Source organism: Schistocerca cancellata, chromosome 4 (assembly GCF_023864275.1).
Source record: "Schistocerca cancellata isolate TAMUIC-IGC-003103 chromosome 4, iqSchCanc2.1, whole genome shotgun sequence".
Taxonomy (NCBI): domain Eukaryota; kingdom Metazoa; phylum Arthropoda; class Insecta; order Orthoptera; family Acrididae; genus Schistocerca; species Schistocerca cancellata.
Genome location: NC_064629.1, coordinates 249926031 through 249943991, shown reverse-complemented (window position 1 = coordinate 249943991; position 17961 = coordinate 249926031). Strand labels below are relative to the sequence as shown.

General features: G+C 43.8%; 1 protein-coding gene across 1 annotated transcript in view; it reads right to left on the bottom strand.

Moving 5' to 3' along the window:
* Positions 1 to 17961, bottom strand: part of LOC126184064 (organic cation transporter protein-like) — a 331100-nt gene that overhangs the window by 107185 nt on the left and 205954 nt on the right. The window contains exon 7 of the mRNA XM_049926425.1: positions 6462 to 6591. Coding sequence (XP_049782382.1) covers positions 6462 to 6591 — 130 coding nt within the window. The remainder of the gene's footprint in view (positions 1 to 6461; positions 6592 to 17961) is intronic.

Sequence of the window (17961 nt, the reverse complement as noted above, 5' to 3'; positions counted from 1 at the left end):
AAACATAAGTCCACGTTTAATACACTCATATACTTTCTCTCTCTTCATATTGTGCCTGTGACGTCGGTATTTGTACCTAAACCATTTCCGCCCCGAGCAGATGCAACGAACAGAAGCGAACAAAATGAGATAAAAAAAATTTTAAAAAAGCGGTCTAAGGCGCTGTAGTTAGGGGCTGTACGGCTGGTCCCGGCGGAGGTTCGAGTCCTCCCTCGGGCATGGGTGTGTGTGCGTTTGTCCTTTGGATACCGGTAATTTAGGTTAAGTAGTGTGTAAGCCTAGGGACTGATGACCTTAGCGGTTAAGTCCCATAAGATTTCACACACATTTGATCATTTTTTGGTTTGTGGTTTCTACACGACGCCTATATTGGGAAATTCCCCTGTAATGTCATATAACAGCAGCAGAGTAGAAGGATGCCGAGTGACCAATGGGAGCTCGCTTGTTTTTGCGCTTATGAGACAATTATGAAAAGAGTCAAAAACTATAATGTAGGGGAGCACGTAAAGGAGCACTGACATTCGAATTCAGGGTAGAGTTGTAGTCGTGAGAGTGTATAACGAGACAGGACTGCGGCAATCAAACGGAGGGGCAGTAAGTGAACAGCAAAAGGGAAGAGGTCAGCAGTTCTGCCTGGAGCAGCGGAAATGCTAGCAAGGGAACCTCCCCATCGCACCCTTCTCAGATTTAGTTATAAGTTGGCACAGTGGATAGGCCTTGAAAAACTGAACACAGATCAATCGAAAAAAAGGAAGAAGTTGTGTGCAACTATGAAAAAAATAAGTAAAATATACAAACTGAGTAGTCCATGCGCAAGATTGGAAAAGGCGAAATTGACACACCATCACAGCGAGAGCTGTAATGGATTGTAATGGAATAGGTATATCTACCTACCACACCACAGCAACCGCGCCCAGGATGGTGAACTATATGTATTCTTGATCACGAGCAGCCTAACTCAACGACCCGCCACAGAAATCATTCATTCCCGACCTCTACATATGCGCGTTATTCCTAGATGTCTTAACACAGTTTCTATCAGCCTGTTCCTTCTGATCAGTGTTTACAATGTATTCTCTTCCTCACTCATTCTGTGGAGAACATCCTCGTTTCTCACCTTATTAGACAAGCTATTTTAAGCACCCTTCTATAGCACCACGTCTCAAACGCTCCATTTCTCATTTTTTACTGTTATTCTACTGTCTATAACTCACTTCCATACAATGCTACACCCCAGACGTAAATTCTCAGTAAACTCTTTTTTTATTTAGGAGGGTAAATAAAGGGATGGTTATCAGTGATGTCATCACAATGCAAGCCACGCCTCCTCTCTTCTGCCGCCCCCTCTCTACAGCCAATCAAAATCCAAGATGCCAGAACTAACTCAGTTGCGCTAGTGGGAAATTTTACAAAAATTAAAAGAATTCCAAGCTGGTGGAATAAGCTCGCTTTTGCTTTGTATCTTCTCACCATCTCCAACCAGTCACAGTGAAGTATTTGAGAGACTATTAAAATGAAACAGCCAATCAAACCCCAAGTTGTTAGATCGAACCCAATTGTAATAGTGAAAAATTACAGAATTGAATTTCCATATTATACAATTATATTTTTCTGCAAAGTTCAAATTTTCGAGATACGTAATTATACTTGAATGCAACATAAATGTGCTCGATAAATAAATTTACTTTCCAGATACCGACTCTGTTTGTTGCACCATCATCTTTTGTGATGTTTCATGTCTTTCAGGAAGTTTTGTGGTGTTGTATGTATTTATAGGAGAAGTCGCACTATAAGTGATACACTACAAAAAAATTGTCAAAACACCTTCTTCCTAAAATGGTGTTTGTTTGTCTTTCGTTTGAGTTGTGCGTGATGATTTTACATAACATATTTTGAATAGATGCCTGTGTTATTTAGTAGTTGACTAGGAAATTCAGTTTTAGAGAGTCTCAGTACCGACGTCCTAATTGGTAAATATTTCACCTTTTGTTTGTGTTCAACCTCTACCACACTTAGTTCAAATGCGAATAAAAATAAATAGTGTGCTTTTGATAACATCAGTTATATAATGTGGTTAAACTTTGTTGAAAATTATGTAAAAATTTTAGGTGACAACATTATGTTCTCTAACACCTCCATCAGATTGAAATATCAACAGCCATTACATATTTAGATACTATTATAAAACTTGGCAGGCGTCATAGAACAATTTCAATGTGCAAAAGTTTGCTCTTTTAGGCCAAACCTGCCGTCTGTTTAGCATGTAATTTGTAACTACACAGAAGTGGAAATAGCGTTGAAATACTTACCTAGTTTACAACCATGTTTTAGGCACCAAGTTGACAGATACGTGTGTGTGTGTGTGTGTGTGTGTGGAAAACAACACTACGATACGCAAAAAATATGGCACTATTTGCATTGTCAAAGTATATTTACATATATTTTAAATTTTGAATTAACATTGTGACAACTGACATTAATTAATTTTAGGCTCGATTGTGCCTTACACTAAGTGCGGTAGGCATATCGAAGTATGAACACTGTCATCTGTTGCAGAAAACACGCGACAGGACCGTAAAGCAGCAGTTGGTTTTCTTTCACACTTTGAAATTTTGTCGAATAGTATTTAAAGAAAAACACATCTTCTGCAAATACATAAATCATTTAAAGTTTACCTGGCTGATGTGGAAAATAATTCATTTGAGGCGGTACTGTGCCATACACCAAGTATTGTTGTTAGATTTGCTATATCAAATTATGAACGCTGCCATCTGTCAGCAGTGACAACCAACAGGAGCACAAAGCAGGTGCTGGTTTTATTTCGCAATTTTGGAGTTTTGCAAAATATTACTTAAAGTAAAACAAATATTCAGCAACTGTTTATTTCTAATTTGTTAATTACATTCATAAGCAAATCTTGTTTTTAACTATTTATGGGGAGTATGTTCTATACTTGAATCTTGTTTTTAACTATTTATGGGGAGTATGTTCTATACTTGTTCTCATAACCCATAGCGAATGCTGTATACTTTCCAACGAAATTTACATATGCGACTGGTGAGACAATCTATAAACAGTTTTGCATTGTAAAATAAAAACGTAGTTATCAATATTCTTTTACGTGCCACCATTTTACGTAATTCAGGTGGAGGTTAGTGTGTGTGTTCTGCTAACATATTTTAGATGTGGAAATACTGCAAGTTACTCTCCCTACGTATGTTATGGATAAATTCTTTTGGGCATAATGCAAGACTGCGGACTGTGTGGATACAGCCAAGATGGGTACTCTGGAGCTACTTTGTGATGCGCTGCTTCATTTTAACGGAGTGTAAAGTAGTGAGATGCAATTACTGCAAAGGGGAGGTAAGGGGAGGGGTGGATTACAAGCCACAACTGCGCTAATTCCACCATGTTTAAGTAATTTTTTTTAATTTTCCACTAGCACAACTGTGTTAGATCCAAGGTTTTGGCTTTTGAGTGGCTGTTTCATTTTTATGGTCCCCAGAATACTTCACTGTCATTGGTTGGAAAGGGGAAGGGGTTACAAAGCACAAGTGAGCTATGACCACCATGCTGGATATTTTGTAAATTTTCCATTACCGCAACTGGATAAGTTCCACCAATTATAAATTTGATTGGTTGGCGAGAGAAGGAGGAGGAAGGAGATGAGGCTTGCCTTTTTATATGATGATGTCAGTGGTAAAGATGATGATCACTGACAAGAGTGATGATGTCACTTATAAGGGTGGGGCTTGTGAAGCTATCTGTGTGGGGCACACGATCTGCATGTGATCATCTTCATGACCTTCAGCAGATGTATGAAGGTCAACGTTTTCTTGGTACTATCTTGATATGTCACTCAATGGCTACGAAAGCACGGTCAAACAAAGGAATTACGCAGAAAACTATAGTGCTCATTCGACTATCACGCATGTTTTGATACTGTGATCCTTGCGTGGTGTTCACGTGATCTGACTGTGGCAGGTAGATGGAGGCACTGTGCTTAAGGATCGCCAGTGCCTGAGGATGATGACGGTCACGGAGGAGCGGGAGAGAGAGGAATAGGCCGATGAAACGATAGAAAGTGGTGCGTGATCACAGTCGTGAGTGTGTGCATAGAACTGACAAATATTAACAACTGTTGAAATCATGTCAAAGTTGCAAGATATCACGACTATGACGAGCAAATAACAGGCGAAACACTGTGCTAATTTCAGCGTTCGCCAGTGTCTTAACGTGATTGTAAAAGATTGTGCTGTCTGTACTAGCTCTGTACATAACTGTTAGTACTGATAGCAATTCGTGGCTAAAACTCTTATACAATTGTGGTCTTCTTGCTTAACATAATCATCTTCCCACGAATATGACGTGAAAAATTTACAGTGACATTACAATGATGAGAATGATGCACTCAACCAGAGTTTGCCACTGTAATAAAGGTGAAACAGAGCACATTTCTGGCATGTTAGAGAAACCATCCGTTCGGGCGTAAATTACAGAACAACACACACTTTCAAAATGAGAACAAAGGGATTCAGTATTCATGCCGCAGATTCTTTTAGCAATATCAGGGAATCGTATTTCGACAAAATAAAGCCCTTGTCCAACAAAGAATTAAATGTCTATAGTATCGATATAAACAGTAAAAAACCACAGACTTAAAATTGGGTATTAGTTATTAGACAAGTTAATCTATGTCTGTCTTTTAACGGCAGGATAAAATCAACAGTTTTATTTCATTAGTATTGTAGAGGGTCGGCAGAATGAAATAGGCCCAGAAAATACACTACTGGCCATTAAAATTGATACACCACGAAGATGACGTGCTACAGACGCGAAATTTAACCGACAGGAAGAAGATACGTTGACATATAAATGATTAGCTTTTCAGAGCATTCACACAAGGTTGGCGCCGGTGGCGACACCTACAACGTGCTGACATGAGGAAAGTTTCCAAACGATTTCTCATACACAAACAGCAGTTGATCGGCGATGCTTGGTGAAACGTTGTTGTGATGCCTCGTGTAAGGAGGAGAAATGCGTACCATCACGTTTCCGACTTTGATAAAGGTCGCATTGTAGCCTATCGCGATTGCTGTTTACCATATCGCGATATTGCTGCTCGCGTTGGTCGAGATCCAATGACTATTAGCAGAATATGGAATCGGTGGGTTCAGGAGGGTAATACGGAACGCCGTGCTGGATCCCAGCGGCCTCGTATCACTAGCACTCGAAATGACAGGCATCTTATCCGCGTGGCTGTAATGGATCGTGCAGCCACGTCTCGATCCCTGAGTCAACAGATTGGTGCGTTTGCAAGACAACAACCATCTGCACAAACAGTTCGACGACGTTTGCAGCAGCATGGACTATCAGCTCGGAGACCGTGGCTGCGGTTACCCTTGACGCTGCATAACAGACACGAGCGCCTGCGATGGTATACTCAACGACGAACCTGGGTGCACGAATGGCAAAACGTCATTTTTTCGGATGAATCCAGGTTCTGTTTACAGCATCATGACGGTCGCATCCGTGTTTGGCGACATCGCGGTGTACGCACGTTGGAAGCGTGTATTCGTCATCGCCATACTGGCGTATCACCCGGCGTGATGGTATGGTGTGCCATTGGTTACACGTCTCGGTCACCTCTTGTTCTCATTGACGGCACTTTGAACAGTGGACGTTACATTTCAGATGTGTTACAACCCGTGCCTCTACCCTTCATTCGATCCCTGCGAAACCGTACATTTCAGCAGGAAAATGCATGACCACATCTTGCAGGTCCTGTACGGGCGTTTCTGGATACAGAAAATGTTCGACTGTTGCTCTGGCCAGCACATTCTGAGAACTCTCACCAATTGAAAACGTCTGGTCAATGGTGGCCGAGCAACTAGCTCGTCACAATACCCAGTCACTACTCTTGATGAACTGTGGTATCGTGTTGAAGCTGCATGGGCAGCTGTACCTGTACACGCCATCCCAGCTCTGTTTGACTCATTGCCCAGGCGTATCAATTCCGTTATTACTGCCAGAGGTGGTTGTTCTGGGTACTGATTTCAAGGATCTATGCACCCAAATTGCCTGAAAATGTAATCGCATGTCAGTTCTAGTATAATATATTTGTCCAATGAATACCCGTTTGTCATCTGCATTTCTTCTTGGTGTAGCAATTTTAATGGCCAGTAATGTATTTCATACATCCTGCGACAGGGAATCCAACTTACATCTGCGCCGGAAGTGGATAATGTAAGTTAGGTTGCCTAAATTAAGGTGCATGAAAAATTTTCTGGGATAGTTTCAGTTTGCCCGCCCGTTAGATCGTTTTCTGTGCCACCTTTATATTCAGTAGCTGCAATCAAACTATGAACACGAACACACTTCAGAAAATTTCTACACTCGAACTGAACAACTACAGCATCTAGGTGAGGCAGTATAGAATATGTCGGAGTTCTGTGGCTGACCTGAAGCCAGAGGATGATGAGGCAGGCCGGCAGAATGGTGGCGGCGCTGGCTGAGAAGACGACCTGCGCGGGGAAGCCGAGGTCATTCACGTCGCGCCACGTCGCGTCGTAGCAGAGCGTCAGCACCATCCTGGACACAGGTCACCAGTAATCACTGCACACCACGCCGTTGTCGTTTCCACTACCTATTATAAGCTCATCTGACAAAATATAAGTCCTGCATAAGAGAGGGTAGTGATCGCTTTGAAGCGATGTAGATGGTGTAGAAATGGTACAACGCAAACTCGTCATCCTGCACTACTGACCGAGGTTTAGGGGGTGAAGTGGTGAATATCTGCCACTAGAGTGTGGGGAATCAGCGCTAGAAGAGAGGTCGACGTGAAAATGTGACATTCTCGCTTCCCACGCCCGGGTTCCCGGGTTCGATTCCCGGTGGGGTCAGGGATTTTCTCTGCCTCGTGATGACTGGGTGTTGTGTCATGTCCTTAGGTTAGTTAGGTTTAAGTAGTTCTAAGTTCTAGGGGACTGATGACCATAGATGTTAAGTCGTATAGTGCTCACAAGGGAACCTCCCCATCGCACCTCCATCAGATTTAGTTATAAGTTGGCACAGTGGATAGGCCTTGAAAAACTGAACACAGATCAATCGAGAAACCAGGAAGAAGTTGTATGGAACTATGAAAAAAATAAGCAAAATATACAAACTGAGTAGTCCATGAGAAGATAGGCAACATCAAGGATCATGTGAGCTGAGGTACGCCGTGGTCTCGTGGTTAGCGTGAGCAGCTGCGGAAAGAAAGGTCCTAGGTTCAAGTCTTCCCTCGAGTGAAAAGTTTTAATTTTTTACTTTCAGTCCGTCCGTCCGTCCGATGCGATCACTTTTTTGGGAGTGATTATCACATCGACAAGAAAACCTAAATCGGGCAAGGTAGAAGAATCTTTTTACCCATTCGCCAAGTGTACAAGTTAGGTGGGTCGACAACATATTCCTGTCATGTGACGCACATGCCATCACCAGTGTCGTATAGAATATATCAGACGTGTTTTCCTGTGGAGGAATCGGTTGACCTATGACCTTGCGATCAAATGTTTTCGGTTCCCATTGGAGAGGCACGTCCTTTCGTCTACGAATAGCACGGTTTTGCGGTGCGGTCGCAAAACACAGACACTAAACTTATTACAGTGAACAGAGACGTCAATGAACGAACGGACAGATCATAACTTTGCGAAAATAAAGCAAGTAAAATTTTCACTCGAGGGAAGACTTGAACCAAGGACCTCTCATTCCGAAGCTGTGCACGCTAACCACGGGACCACTGCACTCCTGATGTAGCATTTTCCTTGTATTGCTTATGTTGCACATGGACTACTCGGTTTGTATATTTTGCTTTTTTTTCATAGTTCCACACAACTTCTTCCGGTTTTCTCGATTGATCTGTGTTCAGTTTTGCAAGGCCTATCCACTGTGCCAACTTATAACTAAATCTGAGGGGGGTGCGATGGGGATGTTCCCTTGTCAGAGCCATTTGAACCAAAATGTGACAAAATAGCTTAATGGAGCTACCGTACAGTCCAATCCAGGATTTTGGCCTGGAAGATCCTGAGCTCATAGACATTTGGTAGGACCGTTCCCTCTCCAAGTTCTCTAGAGTAAACGAAGGTAATTCCTTAATCTACTACACATCGTGGTAACAAAAGTCATGGGATAGCGATATGCACAGATGCAGATGGCAACAGTATCGCTTACACAAGGCATAAGCGGAGCAGTCAATTATACTCTGGTGATTCATGTGAAAAGGCTTCCGACGTGGTTATGGCCGCACGACGGGAATCAATAGTCTTTGAACACGGAATGGTAGTTGGAGCTAGGTGCATGGGACATTCCATTTCGGAAACCATTAGGGAATTCAATAATCGGAAATCAGTAGTGTGAAGAGTGCGTTGATAATGCCAAATTTTAGGCATTGCTTCCCATTACAGACAAAGCAGGTCCCAACGGCCTTCATTTAACGACCGAGAGCAGCGGCGTTTGTGTAGAGTTTTCACTGCAGGCACTGCGTGAAATAACCACAAAAATCAATGTGGGATGTATGACAAACGTATACGTTAGGGCATTTGGCGTTAATGGGCTGTGGCGGCAGACTACCGACGCGAGTGCCTTTGCTAACAACACATGGCCTGCAGCAACTTTCCTGGATTCGTGACCATATCGGTTGGACCGTAGGCGACTGGAAAACCATGGCTTGCACAGATGAGTCCAGATTTCGGTTGGTAAGAGCTGATGGTAGGGCTCGAGAGTGGCATAGATCCCCCAAAGACCCAAGTTGTCAACAAGGCACTGTGCAAGCTGGTGGTGGCTCCATAATGGAGTCGGCTTCGGTTTTGCATGGAGTGGACTGGGTCCTCTGGTCCAACTGAACTGATCGTTGACTGGAAATGGTGATGTTCGGCTACTTGGAAACTATTTACTGCCGGTTATGGACTTCATATTCCCAAACGATGTCATGTCACCGGACTACAGTTGTTTGCGATTGGTTTGGAGAACAATATGGATAATTCGAGCGAGTGACCACCCGACTTGAATCCCATCGAATTTGTATAGGTCATAATAGAGCGATCAGTTCGTACACAACACTCTGCACCGGTAACATCTTTGCAGTTGTGGATGGCTATAGAGGCAGCTTGGCTGGGGCTTCGAACTACTTGTTGAGTCCATGCCACATCGAGCTTCTGCACTATGCAGGGAAAAAGGAGGTCTGACTCGATATTAGGAGGTATTCCATGAAGTTTCTCACGTCAGTGTGAGACCAACCACAATAGTGAGAAAATTTTAGAGACTCGTAAGCGTGAATGGTACGTTGCAAAAAATCTCTCTCTCTCTCTCTTGTCTGTCTAGGTTAAGAAGGAACATGTGCAGTTTTTTTTGGGGGGGGGGGAGGGGGGAGGGCTGCAGTGCGAAAGCCCTTCCTCCCCCGTCTCCACCCCTGGATTCACCTCTGAGCTGTCGTCTTTGTAGTTGACCATGACCACATCGTGAGTGAAGTTGCCAAATTTTTCGATGAACTAACGCTGACTCTACAACGCGTCTACAAGGAACGGCGTACCACTCGCAGCCATGAAACATGGCGTAAGAACAGTGGCTGTAAAAGTTTCATAAACGACAGGGACTGGAGATGGATGTCGCGCCTTGTCAGTAACAGTCAGTTTCAAAGCCGACAGGAATTTCCGCTGCCACTCAATGTCCATCACAACCAGTTTCTGAGTGAACTTTATGAAGGGAACTGAGTGCACCGAACTTTATACTGAGACATGTAACCTGCAGTGCGCGGAGGGTCTACTTCAGGTCGTAGGTGGCTCTTTGATCTTTTGGGGCTGTTTTTCGTACCAAGACTTGCTCCCAACGATTCAGGTTAAGTTGTACATGAAACAGGATATTTATTTCAGTATTCTTGGTGACAGAGTGTTGTCGGTTCATCTTCATAGTGAATATGCTAAATGATAACAGCCGTATTCCCACTACTACAAGCGAATGTTCTTGGTTCGACGAACTCTCTGGCACGCTATTACACATCGAGAGATCCCCTAAATTCTAGTCCCATTGAAAATGTCTGGGACTACTTGCGACAGTGGGCGAAAAGTTGCATTCAACGTCTCCGCTCTTTGGTAACTCTGAGGGATATAACCATCATTGAGTAGCTTCAGTTGGATATGGCATACCTGAAGAAACTTTTGGACTCTCATCATCGTCGAATGTAGGCACTTATCAAGGCTAAAGGTGATGTTATACAGCATTAACGAGTGTTGCCTGTGGGTGATTAAGTTTTCGCCTGGTAACCTTAATGTTACAACTTATTTGGGTTGCCTCCGGAAATTGTTTAAATTAATGAAAGAGCAGACTCAATATTGAGTCTGCATCCCATTGTGATGGTGGAATCCTTAACAGACATGCTAAAACTTTGACATGTAGAGATTTTCTGGAGCTCTTAAGTATAATCGTGCAGCTACTATACTACATGAAATTCGCAGAGGATTCAGGTTATATTCAAAAAAGAGTCGCTGTAACAGTAACTGCAAACTAAAACGATTTCGTGTAAGCGTTTACAGACTTCGGTTAATCCGTCAGTGGTGTAATGGAGCCAGGGAAGACTACTGTAGATGAAGGCTATGCTTACAACTGTGGTCAAGCCACTGGTCTAGAAATGTCTGAGAATTTTCCGATTGGTACACAACAGATATCACGGGACCCAATATTCATGTATCATCATACTTTTGACGTTCCGTGCCTACAAAAAATGTACGAACTACAGGTGATGCTAATTGTGTTCTTCAAAACCTTGTATTAGTTGAAGTGCACCACGGTATGGTAAATGTATAGCGTTCTATGGGAAGCTGACGGACGTCTGAAGTCATTCAATATAACTGAAGTGTTTTACAGCAAAGTATGAGCAAGTGTGGCTTTCCAAGATGCAACAGATGGTACGATTCAATGAAACGTCTTAATTCGAACTCAGATATGTCCATGCAGTTGAAAAGTGTTTTTATTTGTGGAGTTTCATAGCAGACAATGTGTTTCAGTACATGAAAGAGTTTTTAATGTCTTATGGCACTTCTGCTGAATGTGGATGTAACGAGAGGCGACAGAATCATAAGAGGCAGTCAAACGAAAACGAGACATACGGAAAAAGTAGGTAAACTGTTTATTATTTGAAAAGTAATATCCATAACAGTTAATACATTTGTCCCACTGTGAGACAAGACGGACAATGCCTTCATGGAAAAATCTTTGCGGTTGCTTACAGAATAATAACTGTACCGAGTCGTGGCTCTCTTCGCCTGAAGTAAATCGATGGCCGTAAATGTCTTCCTTCAGCGCTCCAGAAACATGGAATTCGCACGGGAAGATATCGAGACTATATGGAGTATGTGTACGGGCTTCCCAGTGAAATTTCTGCAGCGTAGTCGAAACAACCTTGGCAACATTATCCTCCAACAGAATGATGCTGTCTGTCAGCATTTCTGGGCTTTTAGACTTTATGGCGCGCTGCAGTTATTGCAAAGTATCCATGTACCGTTGTTCGTTAATTGTAGAGCCCTGTTCCAGAATATCAATGGGCATCTGGCCCTTGCAACCAAAGAAAAAGTTTATTATGACTTTCCCGGGGCTGGCGTGCCAGTTGTTTCGACCACGCTCCAGATGTTCGGCTGGGAAGCCCGTACACATCCATCATACAGTCCCAATCTCTCCCCATGCGATTTACATGTTTTTGAACTCTGAAGGAAGACATTAGTAGCCGTTGATTTGCTTTGGAGCGAAGAGATGCACTCATGGGTACATCATAGTTTCATAATCAATCGCAAAAATTATTCTTTGAAGACACTGACCAACGCCGGCCGGTGTGGCTGAGCGGTTCTAGGCGCTTCAGTCTGGAACCGCGCGACCGCTACTGTCGCAGGTTCGAATCCTGCCTCGGGCACGGATGTGTGTGATGTCCTTAGGTTAGTTAGGTTTAAGTAGTTCTTAGTTCTAGGGGACTGATGACCTCAGATGTTAAGTCCCATAGTGCTCAGAGCCATTTGAACCAACACTGACCATCTTGTTTCACAGTGGCATAAATTTAATAACAGTATGGCGATTACTTTTGACATAATAAGCGGTTTACTGAATTTTTTTCCACCTGCCTCATTTTCATTTGTTACCCCTTTCGTATTATGGACTTTTAATACCATGTTTGCTGGCGCTATGTATAAGATTGCGAAGACTGGAGAACAGTCCCCTTAAATATTGCAACATAGCAGCTACCTATTGAGGGCTGTCGAGGAACGATTTTAACAACTTTTCACTTTTTGCACATTAGGGACGACATGTAATTACTGCAGCATTGTATACAATGTAGCCAAGGAAATATCGAAGGAATTGAGTGACGAGTCTGAAAGTGAGATTTTGAAAGAAAAGAATTATTTTTAGATTTTGTATTGGATTCCAGAAACTAAAATACCTTATAACCACAACAAAAGAATTTGCCAAAAGCAAGGGCAGAAATAGTGGTTTCTCGATTTCTTTGTTGGAGAGGATAACGATTTTAGAGTTACCCCTGAAAAAAGCAATTTTCAGAGGATTGTGACCTGCTATCCTCTTTGGCGCTCTTGACGCGTGTTTTCATTTGCTACAATGAAAAAACTCCCTATATATATATACTTCACCACTGATCTCCCGAGACTGAATGGCACCAGCTGGCGTTGCGGGTACCGGGCGCCGTAGGAATATACGGGCCACAAATGAGGAAATTCGCTAACATAAACGACCCTGAAAAAGCGCAGTTTGTTATGACCCAGCGCCTGCGTTCGTTTCTTAAATAAATGTTGCGCAGCTCCAACGTGTGTATTCACTGATCGCAGGAGACGAATTGAAAACTACTTGATGCAATGCATCCCACTAACCAACACAGCATCGTCAAGGCAGCTGTTGGAGCTATTCGAGCATATGCACACCTACAGGCTGGCAATTATTGAACTACATGAAAAAAAACATAAATTAGTTACAAACTAATGCGTGTACACACTTTATTCAACATGTAAACGTCACTACAGATATTCGGATTTAGGTTATGACGTGTTAGATATGCCTGCCATTCTTGGTGATGATGTGGCGAAGACGCATAGCGAAATTTTGTATCACCCGCTGAAGTGTCGGAATGTCAACGCTGTCGATGATCTAAAGCGCCTAAACAAGTCTGTGTTCACAATGCGAATGACGTCAGACATAGGAGATATAAATATAAAAAACTGGCATATTTTGCTTATCTTCAGTCCATTATGTCATATGGTATCATATTTTGCGGTAACTCCACAACCCAAGAAAAAATTTTTAGAGTACAGAAGCGTATAATAGGAGTAATGTGTAGTGTAAATCCAAGACATCATGTCGAAACCTATTCAAAGAATTGGGCATACTAACCACAGCTTCTCAGTATATTTATTCCTTAATGAAGTTTGTCGTAAATAATACATCTCTTTTTCCAACTAACTGCTTAGTACACAGTATCAGTACTAGAAATAAGAACAATATACATAAAGATTTGAAATCACTTACTCTTGCCCAGAAAGAAGTCCAGTATTCAGCAAAGTACATTTTCGATGAGTTACCAGCAACCATTAAGAGTTTAGTTTCAGACAAGGCACAATTTAAACACAATTCCACCAGGCAACCTGACAGCTGAGCACGTCTGAAACGCCGTCGACAATGAGCCTCGGTGCGCATTAGGGGCCGGTTCCGCGGCCGTGGGTCACAATGGCTGTCCAATGTCTTCGATGTCTCACACTGTCGAAGTGATGAGGCATCTGTAATGTTATCAGGAGAAAGAGGCTGATACACGTTACAACGTAGTAAAACAGGATTGCACTTCTCTCGGTATCAGTCAGGTCAATAATTTTCAAATACGTTCATTTTGTGTTTTTCGAACAGTATACTTTCGCTTAGTTCGTTTATATTTTCAAGAAGCAGGTTTTATAGGAATTGCAAATGTCTGTGATTCTTTCGCGTCTAAGACTTTGTCAGTCTGTAATATCTATATTTTCCTAATACAGTAAATTTTCTACAAACAAATTTTTTTAAAAAAATTTGTAATGTAAAATACTGAATGGGAACTACTTTTCTCTTTCTTGGTCTGTATCCCGTATCTTCATGGGGTCAGCACCATAATTCATGGATTTGTCAACGTTAGTGGTAGAGGGTGGTCAGACGCCCTTCCTGTCGCCACTCCTTCTCTTCTTCATCCCCCCCCCCCCCCCCCGCCGCAATGAATTTGTGTACACCATCTGTCTTATGAAAATATAGCTAATGTTTTCCAGTTGTTTGTGAAATATATAACTCAGGTGGGACGTGGGTACCAGCGCAGTATTCACTTAAACAGATGCGGAAAACCACCTAAAAAGCAACATCCACACTGGCCAGCACACCGGTCATCATAGTTAATCCATAAGGCGGAAACAATCAGACACCAGCACTCCTCTCCGAATCCCGGAAGCGGCGTGCTAACGCGGCAGGTGAAATACAGATTCAAATGGCTCTGAGCACTATGGGACTTAACATCTATGGTCATCAGTCCCCTAGAACTTAGAACTACTTAAACCTAACTAACCTAAGGACATCACACACATCCATGCCCGAGGCAGGATTCGAACCTTCGACCGTAGCAGTCGCGCGGCTCCGGACTGAGCGCCTAGAACCGCTAGAGGTGAAATACAGGACGCGGCGCCTAGAACTGGACAGATGAAACTTTTTTTTAACGCAAATTTATTAAAACAAAATACAAAATGAAAATCCTTTTACATACACTATGTGATCAAAAGTATCCTGACACCTACAAAAACATAACTTTTCACATTAGGAGCATTATGCCGCCACCTACTGCCAGGTACTCCATATTTGCGACCTCAGTAGTCATCAGACATCGCGGGAGACCAGAATGGGGCGCTGCGCGATACTCACGAACTTCAAACGTGGTCAGGGATGTCACTTGTCACATACATCTGTAATCAAGATTTCCACACTCCTACACATCCCTAGGTCCACTGTTTTCGATGTGATAGAGAAGTGGAAACGTGAAGGGACACGTGCAGCACAGAAGCGTACAGGCCGATCTCGTCTGTAGACTGACAGAGACCGCCGACAGTTGAAGAGGGTCGTAATGTGTAATAGGCAGACATCTATCCAGAACATGACACAGGAATTCCAAACTGCATCAATATCCACTGCAAGTACTATGGCAGTTAGGCAGGAGATGGGAAAACTTGGATTTCATGGCTGAGCGGCTGCTCATAAGCCTCACATCACGCCAGTAAATGCCGAACGACGCATCGCTTGGTGTAAGGAGCGTAAACACTGGATCATTGAACAGAGGAATGACGTTGTGTGGAGTGACGAATCACGGTACACGATGTGTCTATCCGATGGCAGTGTGTGGGTATGGCGAATGCCTGGTGAACATCATCTGCCAGCCTGTGTAGTGCCAACAGTAAAATTCGGAGGCGGTGGTGTTATGGTGTGGTCGTGTGTTTCATGGAGGAAGGTTGCACCCCTTGTTATTTTGCGTGGCACTATCACAGCACAGGCCTACACTGATGTTTTAAGCACCCTCTTGCCTCCCAGTGTTAAAGAGTAATTCGGGGATGGCGATTGCACCTTTCAACACGATCGAGCACCTGTCAAGCCTCACCGATCGACATCGATACTTCTCCTCAGTGCAGCACTCAGTGAAGAATGAGCTGCCATTGCCCAAGAAACGTTCCCGCGCCTGATTGAACGTTTGCTCACGAGAGTGGAAGCTGTCATCAAGGCTAAGGGTGGGCCAAAACCATATTGAATTCCAGCATTACCGATGGAGGGCGCCACGAACTTGTAAGTCATTTTCAGCCAGGTCTCCGGATACTTTTGATCACATAGTATATAAGTAGTGGTATCTTTCAAGAGTAACATTACTAGATGTAACCTCCGCAATGACGGCTTCCAATCTTGTACTGCAGCTATCGTACGCACTCTTCAAAACAGCGCTGTCCATATTCGCGAATTCTGGTTCGATAGCGGTGCGTAGAGATGCGACGTTAGCGTGCCTCGTCCTATTGGTATCTCTTTCTACTACGCACCAAATCCAGGCTATTCGGGGGCCAGAATTCCTTTGACCTGAACATGTCAACGTTATCCGAGAGCCAGCTTTGGACTAAATGGCTCGTATGAGGTCCTCCTCTGCCATCCGACTCATTGTTCGCCAACTTACATTCAATAGCCTTATTGTTCGCCAGCTGACATTCAATACTGACGCCAATATCCTCAGCAATTGCCCGCGTCCTCCGAAATCAGCGCCTGAGCCTTTTCGATGACTGCCGCATTTCGTGATACGCATTTCTTCGAATGAGGTTTCCTCGCCGATTTAGCGGAACCTTCCCCATACTTCTCCGAAGCATTAAATATCGTAAACAGTTGTTCTCGGGAACCCGAAGAATCCAACTATTTCATTCGCGGCCATTTGAGGTTCTGACTGTTTACTAGATGCCTATGGCTTTCTAGAACGCCAATCGCGACCTCCGGCTGTACTACGATATGGCGGGAAATCCAAATTGAAATTTGCCCGGATTGAAACGCCGCACCAGGTACTGAATGGGAACATTTACATCAATTATATCAAAAGTCAAAATGCTTTCGTAAATAAACTGTTTTAAATATGTGTGTTGCATTTTATATCAATGGACGTTGCAACATTTTTGGTGGTAACTACAGCCATGCTCATAAATTAAGGATAGTTGCAGAAGTGGTGCCACATAACGTGGCACTACACAAAACTTGTGCTAATACCATATGCGCATAGGGAACACACACGACACAGATCTGTAAGTCCACGGTATTGGTGATAAGTTGAGAAAACCGTCCCGAAACACATGTGCTACAAAACGCCACTGTTTACTGCGCATGTACCCCGACATCGATACAGGATATGATGATGATGCACACGTACACAGGACGCACAATTGGTTGGCATTCTCTGGATCAGGTAGTCGAGCAGCTGCTGGGGTATAGCCTCCCATTCTTGCACCAGTGCCTGTCGGAGCTCCTGAAGTGTCCTAAGGGTTTGAAGACGTGCAGCCGTACGTCGACGTTCTCGATACGTCGACCGAGAGCATCCCAGACGCGCTCGATGGGGTTTAGGTCTGGAGAACAGACAGGTCACTCCATTCGCCTGATATCTTCTGTTTCAAGATACTCCTCCACGATGGTAGCTGGGTGGGGCCGTGCGTTATCATCCATCAGGAGGAAGGTGGGACCCACTGCACCCCTGAAAAGGCGGACATACTGGTGCAAAATGACGTTCCGATACACCTGACCTGTTAGAGTTCCTCTGCCAAAGACATGCTGGGGTGTACGTGCACCAATCATAATCTCACTCCACATCATCAGACCACGACCTCCATACAGGTCCCTTTCAAGGACATTAAGGGGTTGGTATCTGGTTCCTGGTTCACGACAGATGAAAACCTGGCGAGAATCACTGTTCAGACTGTACCTGGACTCGTCGTGAACATAACCTTGGACCACTGTTCCAATAACTATCAACTGTGTTCTTGACACCACGCTTTACGGCCTCTCCTGTGACCAGGGGTCAGTGGAATGCACCTTGCAGGTCTCCGAGGGGATAAACCATGTCTGTTCAGTCGTCTGTAGACTGTGTGTCTGGAGACAACTGTTCCAGTGGCTGCGGTAAGGTCCCGAGCAAGGCTACCTGCAATACTCCGTGGCCGTCTGCTGGCTCTGATGGCGAGATATCAGCCTTCTTGTGGTGTTGTACACTGTGGACGTCCCGTACTGTAGCGCCTGGACACGTTTCCTGTCCTCTGGAATCGTTACCATAATCTTGGGTTCACACTTTGTGGCACACGGAGGGCCCGAGCCTCAACCTGCTGTGTTTGACCAGCCTCCAGTGGCCATAGTATTCTAACCCTCATAACGTCA